This window comes from Cinclus cinclus, chromosome 3 (assembly GCF_963662255.1).
Source record: "Cinclus cinclus chromosome 3, bCinCin1.1, whole genome shotgun sequence".
Taxonomy (NCBI): domain Eukaryota; kingdom Metazoa; phylum Chordata; class Aves; order Passeriformes; family Cinclidae; genus Cinclus; species Cinclus cinclus.
Window position 1 is genome coordinate 95748007 of NC_085048.1, and position 15031 is coordinate 95763037.

At 43.5% G+C, this 15031-nt stretch overlaps 1 protein-coding gene across 2 annotated transcripts in view; it reads left to right on the forward strand.

The window, feature by feature from the left end:
* Nucleotides 1-232: 232 nt before the first annotated feature.
* STUM (stum, mechanosensory transduction mediator homolog) overlaps nucleotides 233-15031 on the forward strand; it is a 40267-nt gene continuing 25468 nt past the window's right edge. For both annotated transcript variants that reach the window (XM_062489336.1, XM_062489337.1), the window contains exon 1: nucleotides 233-428. In XM_062489336.1, coding sequence (XP_062345320.1) covers nucleotides 239-428 — 190 coding nt within the window. In that variant the 5' untranslated portion in view covers nucleotides 233-238. The remainder of the gene's footprint in view (nucleotides 429-15031) is intronic.

Here is a 15031-nt window from a genome sequence, read left to right on the forward strand (position 1 = left end):
ACAGCGCCTTGCCCCGTGTCCGGCCGTCGGCCGGGCGGGACGAGGCGAGGGGAGCACGGCTGCGGGAAGCGGCGCTGCGGGCGAGGGGCTGGGGAAGGAGCCGGGATGCGGGCGGGATCCATCCCCGCGAGGGGCGGGCGGAGGGCGGGGAGGGGTCGGCGGGCGGGGCCGCGCCCGGCGGCGGGAGCGCGCTCGGCGGCGGGAGCTGCGATCCCGCCGGGACACGGCCGCGCCGGCCATGGAGCCCTCGCCCAAAGACGGCGAGAGCGCGGCGGCCGCGGAGCCCAGCCGGGGCGGCACGGCCCCTTCCAGCGGCGTGGTGGTGCAGGTCCGGGAGAAGAAGGGCCCCCTGCGCGCCGCCATCCCCTACATGCCCTTCCCCGTGGCCGTCATCTGCCTCTTCCTCAACACCTTCGTGCCGGGGCTGGGTAAGGATGCTGCGGGAGGGAGCGAGGGATGGCGGACGGGGCTCGGGGTCCCTCTCCCCGCCTGCGGCCGCTTCGCCCGGGCTGCCGGACCCCGCCGCGGGGAGAACTTTCCCCGAAGGCAGCGCGGGGAGGGATGGACGAACGGAGGGAGGCGGGAGCCGCTCAGCAAAGTTTGGCGCTGGGGGCCGGGGCAGCGCCCTGCGAGGTCCCCGGGGATCCCATGGTCGCGTTTCCCTCGGATGGCAGCGGGGACCGGGGCTGGGGCAGCCGGCTGACCGCGCTCCGCGGGTCCCCGGTCCTGGGAGCAGAGCATCCCCCGCGCCTTCCCACCCCTCCGGGCGGGAATCGTGCGCTGTAGAAGGGATTCATTCTGGCTCTTGCGGACTGTGATTTCAGCCAGGGGACCAAAGCTCACGGTGACCACATCACTTGCTAGCTAGAGACGAGCTTTCAGAGCCCATCGTCCCGGGTTTTCTAAGGAGACCCCTGGAAAATGTTAGAACCGTTGTCCGGGGAAACTGGAGATTCAGTTTCTCAACATAAAGTCTCTAGCGTGCTCAGGTCCCTAAGATGTGGCTGCATCCTTTCCGTATTTCCTTTTTCTCCACATGAATTAGGAATTGCTTACTGCAAGAGGAGCTTAGAGTTTGAACACTGCAAAAAGCCCCTGGAATACAAGGCTAAATACAAACATTCTAGTGAAAGCAAAATAACCACGTTAATACAAAACCAAAAACAAACCAAACCCGAACAAAAGAATCCATAACTCATTGACCCATACCTCAAGTCTCTCATAGTCCATTTCTGGCTGCTGTTTCTGCTACTGTGGCCACCACAGAAGCCTTCCTTGTGATATGGGAGTATCCTCGCCTAGTCCTGCTTTTAAAGAGCTACTGCCTGCCTTTAATTGCTTCGTGTGCTCCAGGGGGCTTAATTCTTTAACACATCTTAAATTCTTAAAGTTCTGATTAAAGTACTACTTACATGTGGGTGGGATAGCATGTGCAACATGTAGAAGCTGTTGCTATTCCAGCGTGCTTGCTCCAAACCTGTGGATGCATTCCAGGGGAAAGCCTGGACCTTTTGAAATACCTCTGAGTTTTCCCGTGGAAGGACTGGTGTGTTTGTGCTTTCAGATGCAGTCCACTGTGCTTGGGTATGTTGTTTGCCCATCCCTTGTGCGCAGCTGCCTGAAGAACCTCGAGTGATGAATCAAAGACAAACTCTGGAGTTGAGTTCTGTCACTTTATGGCTTTAGGTTTCCTGAGGCTTAATTTCCCACTTCGGAGAGAGAGGTTCAAAACCAGAGTTTTCAAAGCAAGTGTTGTTTTCTGTTGGCACTGAAGACACCACATCTTCATTGTGTACAGGGAAAAAAGCGCGTCTTACCATGCCCCTTTCCATATCTAAATTAGCTGACGCTTCACAAAGTATACTAGAAAACTCTCAGTGTTCTCCCTTCATCCCAGTAGGACAGATCCCCATAAGCCATCCTCGTGTTGGAATTGGCTTGGAGTGTGGTTCTATGCCTGGAGTTCTTCTCTGGGTGCTAAAATATAAAACCCAAGGCATCACTGCTGTGGGTCTGCTGGGGGTAGCCAGTGTTGTGCCTTCCCTCATACAGAAGGTGCCTAAGGAAGGAGAGCAGATAGTGCTTCTTTCCTGAAGGTGAGTGCTCAGGGTTCCCAGTCTGTGCTCGTTGAAAGCTTGGGAGTTGGATCTGGACTATGCATCTGTGTTGGTTGTGTAACCACTGACAGGCTGGACCAGCACAAAATGGTTTTTAATTCTATTTTTAATTCTGTTGGGGTTTTTTAACAGGTGGAAGTGGGTTTTTTTTTAAATTCGTTTGCCCTTTGATGCACTGATTTCAGCGGTATGATCTGGCTGGCTGTGCCACTGTTTCTCCTGGTACCCTGTTGCAAAAGTAGCAAACCAAAAAAACTACAAATGAGAAGGAACCCTTCCCTGTGGCATCCCCACAGCCTGGTGAAATGCAGTGCTTTGGAGATGCATCCCAATTTCAGTATGCAAAGCATGGCACTTGGTTTGTACATAAATGAACCATTCTGTTAATAAAGCTGCTAATATCACATGCATTTTGAGAGAAAACTTAGTCTGAGATGACACACCTGGCTAGAATACAGCTATTTACAATCTTAGCCATATCCTGTCATGTATCACATAGCCCACACATGAGGGGAAACAGGAGGATCACGAATCTGCTGGCAGGAATGTTCAAGGTAAAAAGAGATTTTGTGTCATTGTTGCACTTCAGCCATCTCAATGAGCTGAGCAACGCTGGTAAAATAGATAAGGTTTGCAGTGGTGTTAAGTATTCACAACAAGGATGTGAGCCTGTTCCCTGCAAAGTAGATGGCAAAATTCCCATTGATTACTGTAGTCCAGATTTATGACATGTTAACATGATGTTTCACAGGTTTGCTGTATATTTCTGCCTGCTTAGTTGGAGAGCGTGACTATGTTTAGGTGTGTTTCTCAGTCCCTAAATCCATCCCTCAACTGTTTTGCAGGTAGTTGTCATTTGTGTGTAGACTCCGCAGTGCAATTGCAAATAAGGGTCAGAGTTCATCAGAGTAGACAAGAAAATGGGCAATATTGGAAAAATCAAGTTTTCCACTGCTTGGAGACTGGCGCATTTGAGGTTTTCATTAGTGCCCTGTGCTTCAGAGCATAGGTGTTATCCAAATAGACATTGTGCTCTGATGCGGGCTATCAAATCCTTGGGCAGTCTCTCAGCATCTGAAGGCATCTGTTCTTTTCTAGTTAAACTGTCTTTCCTGTGTTATGGAAGTCACCTGTGAGACTGAGAATTTTAAATATGTGGTTTATTTTTCCTTTGTGCTATTTATGTTTTGCAGTAGTACTCTATTTAGACAGGAGAAGTAACACTTCCTCTTTATTACAGTCATTATTTTGTTTACAGTTTATATTTTCAGTTGGTTAATTTTCAGAATTTTATGTAATAACCCAGAATTTCAGGTTTTAAGATGCATTGTAAACCAGGTTTTAACTACTCACTCTATGCATGTTACAGAAGATGTAGTTCATAGGAATTTTTTCATACCTAGGGGATATGTTAACTTTTGCCTTGCCAAAACTTAAAATTCAGACCAAATGCAGTGTAAAAAACCTTGATTAACCCATCTATTTTTGACAAGTAACCTTGAAATTACACTGTGACAGGTCGTTGTGACAGGTGCGACCACTTGGAAATGTTCTGGATCACTTTTCCAGTGCAGTCTTTCTCATCTGCATCTAACAGGGCTATAGGGCTGACCTGTAATGAAGGTGTCCCGAGGTCATGTTCATAAAAAGAGTGGGTAGGAAGAAGAGAGAGGAGTCAGCGGGTGCTGTGGCAAAAGCCATCCTGCCTCGGCTACCAGCGCTCCAGCTCTGCCCATAGGCAATACAACCTCTGGTCTGGCTTTGGGAGCAGGCTCTGAGGTACCAGATCATGCAGTGATGAGCTCGGAGAATGGGAGACGCAGCTGTCAGCAGATACAGAGGTGTGCCCAGCCCTGCTATTCCTGCAGGATTGAGCGGCGTGCGCCTCCAGCCCGTACGCGCTGCAGATGGCAAATGGGAGAAGGGCTGGCCGTGCCCTTTAGCTGGCAGACTGTGTTCTCCTGGAGCTGCCGTGTGCCAGTCAGCGTGGGAGAAGATCTGGCTCCTTGTCATTCCCGGAGCTGATACATGGGAATCTTGCCCTCCTTCCTCTCTGCTCTTGCTTCTCTCAACATCACGTGTGTGGGAGGGGGTAAACGAAGGGAGGTGGGGGGGAGAATTTGAGGGAAATGTGAGAAGTGAGTGAAATTATCTGAAAGTAAGTTGTTCTCTGAGATTAATCCCTCCTGTCAGGGAGGGGGTGGATTTTTGGATCACAGCCTGGGTTATACGTGTATACTATTTTTATGCAGGGAGTAATTGAAATACGCAGCATAAAATGATGTTTTAGGAGAGCAGCCACCCATGTGCCACGAAGTAGCCCGTGGAGGAGTTCAGGAGTGACAGCCTCTCACAGCAGCTTTGGAAAGAAGGGGTGATTCCCAGCCCGCTGAACTTTTTCCTTCCACGGTTCCACAGTGCAGCTCTCCTGTTCCCGGGTGTGTCAGCTCTGCCATCTGTTTATTCAGTCTTGATAGAGTTCAAGCACTGCACCTTCATCTGTGTGAATGTGGCTTTAGTATTTGATTTATAGAAGCCAGGCATCTTCTCATTAGAAACCAAGGCTCTCCTGAGCAGAATGAGCTCTCCAAAGAGCTGAAGAGAAGTACAAAACACAACACTTGAGAAAGTTGAAAGGATAAGATCTGCATAAAATTACCAGTGCCCATTTTATTTTTGTGGTTGGAATGGTAAATAGAAGCCTCAAGCAAACATCCATTGCCTTCATTACTGAAACTAAGAATTTCAAGGAAAAAACACTTCTTATTATCTATGGTAGAGCAAACAGTGCAAAAGAGAAATCTGGGCTTTCAGACAAATGTGCATTAAAATCTCAAGCTCCCTTTGGTATTTATGATCCTTTTAATTTTTTTTTCTTTTAAACATGTAAACCAATGAATCTGTGTGATTTACAAGCTCGTTTGTGGAAAACAAAAGTTTTCTCGAGTGTTTGTGTGAATTTGTGCGAATTTGTGCTTGTGAACTTTACTGCTGCAGTTTTTAGCTAACATTGCCCTTCAGCTTGTGATGCTGGTAGTGTGCAGAAAAAAGGTGTTTGTTCATGGGAGCATAATTGAACAAAGCAAATCTATTTCCTGTAGACCTCACTCTGTCGGGTTTTGTATTTTCCACTGGAAAGGTCAAGAAGTTCTTTACGGTGATTTGTGCTTGTGCAAGGTGGGAAATGAGACCTGAAGTTAAATGTGTGCAGCCAGGTTTTACTGCTCCATTACTGGCACCAGTGGTATCAGCTGTAGATTATCCTCACAGTGAGGTAAAGGTGGGCACAAGAACAGCTGAATCTGAAGTTTCTGCACCTGCACGTCTTATTTCTTTTCAGTATGTAGAAGGCCATTAAATTCCTCTTTTATATTATTCTCTTTTATTTTTATAGCGGAGATTTAAGTGAGAAATGTAATTGTATTATATAATTTACCTGGCAGATGGTGTTGAACAGTCATTCCACAGTCTTACCACCACTGGGTAGTCTGGAATATTTTTGTTCCACGGAGTGTCTGGACCACCTAGAAAGACCACCAATCCTGGGAAACTCAAAAGAGGTCCACGGGTAATTAGTGATCTGAAAAAAATGCCGAAATGTTTCAACTTTGTAGCTCCTTGATTGAGACAACTTCCCCTAGTGTATCTGGGGAAGAAAAAAAAAAAAAAAGGTATTTTACCTGCTGAGGGACCTGATGTGACCCCTCAGTTTAATCCAGTGTTGAGTGGCACACTTCGATGTATTTTTGGCAGAAAGTTGCTTTCTGCTTTTCCCGTACTTGCCTGAATATTTAACATACTCCTCTTCCTCCCCTTCCTGTGTGTAACACTGGGTTCTTTCCTAGAGTTTGTCTGCCCAGCCATGATGGTCATGTGTGTATGGGCTGTCATACTCATCCTCCTCCTGTGCCCTCCTTTGCAAATGCAGTTATGGGCAAAAAAACGACAGAAGCTCTCCCGTGCTTTCTTCGTGACCACAGCCTCAAGTCACAGTTCAAATATTTAGAACTGTTTCTGTCCTTTGACTAGATTTTGCTCTTCCCTTGCTACAGTTGGTAGAAGTCAGCTGTTGAACTCCACTTGCATTTAAAATGGCTTTTTGGTTCATTTTGCTGTCAAGCTGTGCACTGACCCAATGCTGCAGCCTTCGAATTGCTGTCCGTGCCAGCCCAGATAAAACGCAAACAAATTTCTCTGCCTCACTCATGCCTTCTAATTCCACCAAAACCGAAGACAAAAGAAATGGCCAGGGTTGCTTTTGCTCAGTGGTTTTTGTTCACTGCTGTTGTTGAAGCAGCTCTGTGGAGATATTCATTACTTAATGAATGCGTAAGGAGACAGGGTTAGCTCAGCATCTTGTAATCTTGTTTGTCATTTAATGCAGTTTGGACAGATGTACTCGGAGATTAAGAGTGAAGGTGGGAGCAGACAGCAGAGAAGAGCTGTTAAATGGCCAAGTAAACCAGTTGAATTTTAAGGTGGATAGAAGGTTGTTCCAGACAAAGGGTGTGACGTGGAGAGAAACAGAGAATCAAGTCCAGAAGGAGAAAAGTACATTTGCAGAGATTCAGTGAGAAGGCAAAAGAACCGAAACTTCCTGCAGCAAGGGAGAAAAATGAGTGAAAGGATTTGAAAATAAAAGTAACTTGGATGAGGAGAGTGCTTTCGATAGGTGAAGTTTTCCTAGTCTGGATAACAGGAAGGAAGTATATTGTCTCCTGCTCTGAATCAGTGGATGTTGGAGAGATTTACAAAGCCTTATAAAGCACCATTGCCTCCAGCAGCTCACTGCCATTTAATCTCTCCGCCACGAAAAGAACTTTGAGAGTTTCTGAACTGTTCAGGATCATAAAGAGAGGAGCAGAAAGCAGAAACCAGGTTCCTCCAGCTCTTCCCTACCCATGAAACTATGTGCAGGACCCTGGACACAAATATACCTGCAGTTGGCAGTGTCTGGCACAAAGGTGAATTTTAGAACCTTTGTCCAGTTTTGAATTTTGTGGAGAAAAAAGTGAATGGATGGTAAAGGATTCTAAAATAGTCCTAAGGTTTGTAATAAGAAAAAGTCTGACATATCCTTTCTCCTGTCTTAGGACTTGTCTTCATTGAAGAGCTTTACAACTTTGAAGGGAGATAGTGGCAGCACCACAGTGGGTGAGCACAAACTTGGTTGTAGCACTGTGCAAAGATGCTGGCCAAAGGCAAAACAGATTATTTCATTTGGAAGGGAGACTTACAATTATCATCTTGTCCAGCTGCCAGCCCAGTTCAGGGCTGACTAAGTTAAAGCATATTTTTAAGGCCATTGTCCAAATGGCTTTTGAACACTGACAGGCTTAGGGCCCAGCCTCACACAAGATAGAAAATTTTGTGCCATTGACCTTGCTTTAGAGATTGCAGCAATGTGAAACCTGACTTTTCCCGGTTCTGCTGAAAATAAGGAGTTGTTTCATTAAGGGAAGAAGTAAATCCCTCTTCCCCTTCCCAGGGCTTTTGAGCATTTGTGTTATCTAGGGAAGCCCAGAACAAAAATACTGTAAGAACTTGAGAAAAAAAGCACATGCCATTCTATCTAGTTATATTTCACTTGTTGATTTCTGATGTTATAAACTTAGGTTTCATTCTGTGTAGAGTCAAGAAAAAAATAAATGGGCAGAACTCCTATATTTGATTTAAAATACTCATTTCCACAGTTTGTTCTCTCTCCATCTTACCACTTGGAAGCTGCTCTCAACCCTCCTTCCTTCAGCAATGCAGACTTTGTAATAAAGGCAGTTCAAACTCAGTGTTTCCATTCCAGAGGTGTTACAGACCAAACAATTTCTAACTACTTGACAGCTTCTCAAAAGGCCTCGCAATGCAACCCCGACTCACACAATATTTGGTGTTTCCTTGGAACCTTGTTGTCCCCTGAGGCTCTTGATTAGATAGAACCTTTGCTTTCAGGAAAAGAAAAAAAAAATGTAACTCTTATGGCTGTGGAGCAGGATTTGAAGAAAACGATCCTGTCTCAAAAGGAAAAAAAATGGAGAAAAAATGGAAGAAAGAATGAATTGCCTTTTTTATTTTTTTCTCCCTAATTCTCAGTTTTAGAGAATCTGAGTAATGAATTTTCAGCACTGGAAAATGGCAATATTATACTGAGTTTTTAAATTTAAAAAAAAGATACATTACTAACTAATTTACAGTTCTGCCACATTAGACAAAATCATGGACATCCATGTCTTTGAGCATAACATCATGAAATACAGTAAATATAAATTAGGTGGTTGATGAAAGCTGACGGGCAATACACTAACTTAAATTAAAAATCTCAGTATAAACATACCCAAAGGATATGCCTGGAGTGGATCACGGTCACATCTTGTCAGAGGAAATGGTGACTACAATCAATAGAGGAATTCTTGGAAATATAATTACATTCTCTGCAGGGGTTCATCCTGTACTACATTTCCAACTTGAGAAATATTGCTTATACAAGGAATTGTTCTGGGGACCAAAGGCATCTTTGGGAATGTGAATTAAAATGTGACAGATCATTATCCAGCCTCTCACCAGGTTGTTGTTCATCTGGGCTGAACTCTCAGCTGGCCACAAGCATCGGTGAATACCCACACAAAACTTAAAAATGCCTTGAGATTGTGGATAATAATTTTGTTTTAGTTAAAACACAAACAAGTTTGTAAAGAATGCAAAAGAGTTAAATGGTCAAATTAATCTTGTGATTGTGTTGGGGAAAAAAAATTCAATTGGACCAAATAAGAATGTTGTTTTTAATAAGTGTTTGTACATTTTTAATAAGTGTTAGTGTTAATAAGCCTTTGAAGAACTGAGATTTACTGTAGAGTGAAAAATAGATTATAATGAGCCACAAGTTCACTGTTAAAAACTTACATAATTTTGCAAAGTATGAATGATGCTGTTTTTGTGAAAATATTTTACCTGAAATAAGCTAAATGATCACATTGATGTGACACCGTCCAGCTGAAATAGTTTTGCTGCTTTAAGTTTGAAATATATATTTATTTACATGCATACCTATTACATATACCACTATGGTGAAATGAGATCATGGCATTCAAGGAAAGACCCCTGTAGGCAGAAAACAATTTATTGTATCTGTTTAAGAGCATTTATAAAAGAATGGATTTTAGATTTCATAAATGGTTTTGTTAATCTGCTATTTTAAAAATACTTGCAAGACCTCTTCTGTTGCCATGACAATTTGATTTCCATAAACATGATATTTTGGATGTGACTATCCAGCATCGTATTTGTTGTGCTGTGTGGGGAAAGGAGATGGCAACTGGGCACCACAGAAATTACGATGCAGAGAGGCCCATAGACTCAGACCCCTCACTTAGAGTGGTGAGGACAAGGTCATTATAGTAAGAAAAATTAAAGTTCTTGGATCAAATTATATATATTTATATTGCCTGTAAATTAGATTATTTTTGTTTTTTTCATGTCTTCTTGTGAACACTGTTTTGGAGTGAGGAAACTGCACGTTTCCACTGAAAATTGGTTCCAAGAATGTGAAGGCTAAATTCTGGCTAAAAGTACAGCTGGACCTTTTTGGATCTACATGCACAAAGCAGCTGTAAGGACACACAACTCTCATTGCCCTGCAACACACTCTGGAATTGCTGTCTTAATGGAAGGGGTTCCCAAAGGATTTAGGATGGTGAGAAAGGAATGGTCAAAAATTGAGATATTTGTGAGGTGCAGCCAGAGAAAAGGTGCTCCCCGACTCAGGGATCAGCATGATTTCCTCATACTCTCCTTCTGCCTTTTTGAAATGATTGCAACAAATAAGACCCCTTTCAAAACTCATTTGCACTAAACTAGTTACTGAGTAACCCACTGGAAGACTTGGGACGTTTTCTTCAATGTAGTTAGAGAATTTGATGAGTGTGGATTCTCTAGATTGGGCCATTAAATTACCTCTCTTGAGCTGTTTAATTGTGAAAGCATTGCCAAATTTTCCTGTCTGTAGTCCAAATCTGATAATGCTTTTTTTGCTGCATGTCTTTCTCCTTTAGATTTGCAGCCAACAAATTGATCAATGCCAGGGAAGGTTTAGCAAGTTTTTTACAAAACAAAATATTGTTTTTTAAAAACAATATTTTAGACTCAGCATCACGGGATTTTTTTTTTTCCTCCTACTGAAATTTCATTGTGGCTGCAGACAGCTGGTGGGATGGTTTCTTGTCTCGTGTAAAAGAGAGAAAAGAGCACAGGGACTACAGTCGTTGCCAGTTAAGAGTATAAAAACAGTCTCTTGTTTTCTCTTTTGAAAGTCAGAATGTAATTTTATACATTGACTTGCATCTGAGTACCTATTTCACCCAGTCCCCCACACATCCCCCAATGGAAATGGAGTCTCCTGACCCCCCTTTGGAGCTGACTCCTTGAGGTAATCTAACTTGGTTCTTGTTTCCTTGGTCACCTGTATGTGGGGAGCTGATTTTTGTGGCTGGTAGAACCAACCCCTTCCATTGCTACAAAAAAATCTGCGTGTTTTCATTGCTGCAGAGGTGTGGACAGCTGAGCACACGCAGGGCAGAGCTTGCACCAAGCCATGGGTGTGGAGAGCAGAATGGGGGGACACTGGGCTCAGCCACTCCATGGCACCAGCCCACCCTGACCCAAATTACAAATGCCTTATGGTGACAAATGCTTATCTCTCTCAGAGCTAAGCCTCAGCATTTCCACTTTGGATGGTGAATTCAAGGCAGTGCAGTTAAAAGCAGGATTCTTCTCCTTGTGCTGCGTGCAGCTGACAGAAGAAACCTGTGGTGGAGCTGGGAATGATTTAGAACAAGCATATGTTCCCAGGAATCACTCTTGCTCGGCAGTTACAGAGGGAACCCTTCTTTTACTGAGGCTGTGATGAGTAAATGGTAACAGTCCACCCCTAGTTGTACAGACACAAAGAAAGATTTTTGTTCTGTGTATTAACTAAAACATGGTATTTTTGGTACAGTACAGCCATGTCTGTGTTCTGGTCTCATATCAGTGCTTTCAATCCACCAGATCTTCTTTCTGTGCTCATTTATTCATTTAGTGCCAAAGCAGAACTGCACAGAGAGGGTGTCCTCTTCCCAGTTGCTCAGTAGATTCCAGGTCACACTGCTTGGAACACCAACCCATCACATGAACTGTGCAAAACAGGCACCAAACGTTTCCACTGCAAGCTTAACTCCTTGTCAGAACTGGGAACCCACAACTTAAAGAGCAACGTGGTGCTGAGCCTCTAGAAGTATTTTGTCTCACTCCTGCTTTCCTCTTTTGCTCTAGTAACATTGAGCTGGCCCCTTGAGGTTGCTCCTGTGAACAAGTATTATTTACTGTAAAGAAGAATTGCAGAGCTGAGCTCTTTGCCCTTTAAACCAGGGAAGACTCTTCCCAAGCTACAGTACCAAGCTGGACACACATTGAGAATTGTATTTCCCAAATTAGTCAGCAGCCAAAGCTAAAAATCTGGTTTATGCTGCATTGTGAAACTTAATTTGCTTTCTCCCTGACAAATGTAGGTTTCTTTTAAGTATTTATGACACTTCATCACACACTAGTAAATGTTCTTCAGTACATTTTGTAAAAGGAACAATACCTAAATGACATGATCATTTATTCCAGTGACTGTGATTTAAGTCTTTCCTGAGAAGTTCACTATTTACTGGTGTGAGGAGTGCCAAGTAGGTAGTCAAGCAGTGTTTTCATAGAATTTTAGCATCATTTAGGCTGAAAAAGATGTTTAAGGTCATTGAGTCCAATCATTAACCCATCACAGCCAGCCCTAAACAACATCCTGAAGTACCACATTTACACAGCATTATTATTTCAGCAGCACTGCGAGCTGCAGACTACACTCAAGCCCTATTATGATCCAGAAGGGAATGTTACAATGTGAAGGAGGAGTTGTATCATACACTTAAGACTATCTGTAATCTGAGTGGAGAGCTCAGGGGAAATACTCAGATTGTCCAGGAAGTCAGTGGCAAAACTGGCAAGAGAACCTACACAGACTTCTTTCAATTCAGCTCCTCAAATAATGCAGCCACACTTTAATTTCCATTAATCTCTTCCAGGAAAACTGTTATTAATGAACTACTTCCATCGCTCTTGGACTTCGTGTTCATTGAGAAGAGAGGTATTGTCTGTGCCATGCATTAATGAAAACACAGTAAATAGGTAGGATGGACAAAGCACTTTTCAGTTTGGATGTGCTGGTTACTCCCTCATATGTTTCTGTGATCTGCTTTATGCCTCTGAGCACCACAAATTCTCTTGCACACACACGAGGGGCTTCAGCATGTTTTAGCATACAACAAAAAAGAAAACCCACACCAAAACCCAAAGTCAGGCAAGCACAGATGCAGCCCAGGCTTGACATTTGCAAGAGCACCGATTTATATTGTGCTTTGTAGTTTAGTATTAACCAATATTTGCATTAAGTAGGCTCTATGTTCCTTCTAGGTTGCACGGCAGTTGTATGCAAAATGGGGCCTTACTGTGACCTATAAATAATACTATTTTAAAATATATTATTCATGCAACTATGTAGGTGACCATGATACTGTACAGACAATGGAAAAAGAAAAGATCCTCTCCCAAAAGATTGTCATAGAAATGTAACCCCAAGAGTCAGATCCGAGTTAAAAGAAGTCTTAATAAAAATATGCAATACGGTGTAATGAAAAGAAAAACATTTCCTTGTGTTGTATGTTTAAAGGCAGAGTTTTAAAGGCACAGTTGGGACTTGTTTCTTAGCAACGGGGCTCATCTGAGCCCTGCAAACACTGTCCTTTTGGAAAAAGATACCCTCTAGAAGAAAAGCAATATGAAAAGAGCTAGAAACATCAAATTTAGATGTCTTCCTGCTGTTGCAGGAGCATTTCATCAAAGCCTTCAGGCAGCAACAAGGTCATTTTGATAAACTGTAATGATCAGAACAAATAACTCATCTTTACTTCTCTTTATCAACAGGGACGAGCAGTAAAAATATTATTTAAAAATAGGTGCGCTGGTATTACCATAAACCACAGTTTAGGTCCTGCCATCCTCCTGTATCTGTAGTAACAGGGATGTTTTCTGCACTGAGGGCACAGGAGCCCTGCAGAACAAAGTCCTGGCTCTGTTGTGCCTCACACTTTCAGTACCAGAGATTTTAGAGGAAGATCTGGAATGCACAGAGTAAAATCCTACTGGCCTGTAGGAAGAGCTCCTCCTAAAGGAGTTGATTAGTTAGCTGATACACCAAAGCAGAATTTTTATTAGTATTATTTAATCAAAATAGATTAATGGCAAACACATTTATTTGGCAGCTTAGATGGGCTTCATGTAACCTTGCACCCAAGTTGGTTACCTTTATAATTTTTATGGAGGAATTAGGTACTACCAGCATATTACTCATCTCTTTAAATGAGATTAAGTGAATCACCACACCTTCTGGGGGCCTCTATTTATTTTTTTTTTTTGCCTCCAAAGGGTAAGTGGCTCAGATCAAGACACCTCCCTTGCAGATATCCAAAGTTAGGTCAGATGAAAGCTACCCACTATCTGGTTTGCAAAATAAGGTGTTTGCTTCAATAGTTTCAAAACACTTCAGGCATTGCCCACACATCTTTCTGGATCTCATCTCATCCTTCCAAGAACTGAAGTAGTTTGGACCTCCCTGCTGTCTCCTAATGCATACACGTCTGCTGTGTCTCATGGAATGTGTGCATTTTTGAAGCTCAGACCTCCTCTCTTTCTTATGAGCACTCAACATAAAACCCTATAATTTCTATAATTTCCACCATTGCAGAGTGCAGCTCTTTGGTAGCTCTTTCCCAAAACGTGTCATATTGAGAGGGAGGGAGGGGGACACATCTGTGAGAACATCCCAGAGAGATGTGCATGGAGAACTCATGTTGAAACAGGTACTCCTGGCTTGTGGAGAGCTTGTGCGAGGAAAAATTTACCCCACAGGACTGCAGCGTGTGGAACAATTGGCAACAGAACAGGGGAAAAGCAATTTCTGTCCTGCTCTTCCATAGCATCCCTCCTTAGCCCAGCCTGAAAATCCTGAGGGCTTTGCTGACTGTGGAACACCTTGAGCATGTGTTCTCTCAGCGCTGCTCATGGTGATATTCAGATCCCGTCCTTGAGGGATGTGCTGGATGTTCACAACATTTCTTTCCTTCATGCGTTATCTAAGGGATAGAAAACATGAGAGAGGTCCTTGAATGCTCTGTATCAGTGGCATTGAGAGCTGCTGAATTTACCAGTAGGGCTGACAGGTGAGCCCAGGGGACTCTTGAGAACTGGCTATTGCCTCTCCTCACTTCACCCCAGCCAGCCAGGATGGTGCCTGGCTGTAAGCCCTGGTTGTGATGACTGATGGAGAAAGGTTTCCCTTCTCACTCTTTTGACTGCTGGGACACTGGCATATCCATCAGAGACTTGATTGTGGCAGTTCTACAAATAGTATCTGTCCCTTGACCTTGGATGGAGATGACAGCTCCTCACATCAAGAAAAAGCAGACAAAACCACCTACCAAGAACTCGGTGCAAAGCCACAGTTAAAGGCCAAGTTTAAGTTTAGGAGAGCTCTGGAAAGACTTTGCACTGAACCTGCTGTGACACGGGTACATGTTCCCTTCTGCTGACTCTGATACAGGTTTATAAGCTATACTAAGAAGACATTAATTGCCTGGCCACTGTTCCTCTTCAACCTATTAAGTTCTAATATAGCTGTACAGCATAAGCACTTGATAGGACACTTTTGGATCAGTTCTGCTCTCCTTAAGTCATAACAATCCTCCTGAAATGTCATTAGCATTACTTAAGCAGGAAGAAACATGACAGCATGGGAAAGACATTTCAGATGAACATTCCTTAATGTCCTGTAACACTTATTTTCTGGTCAA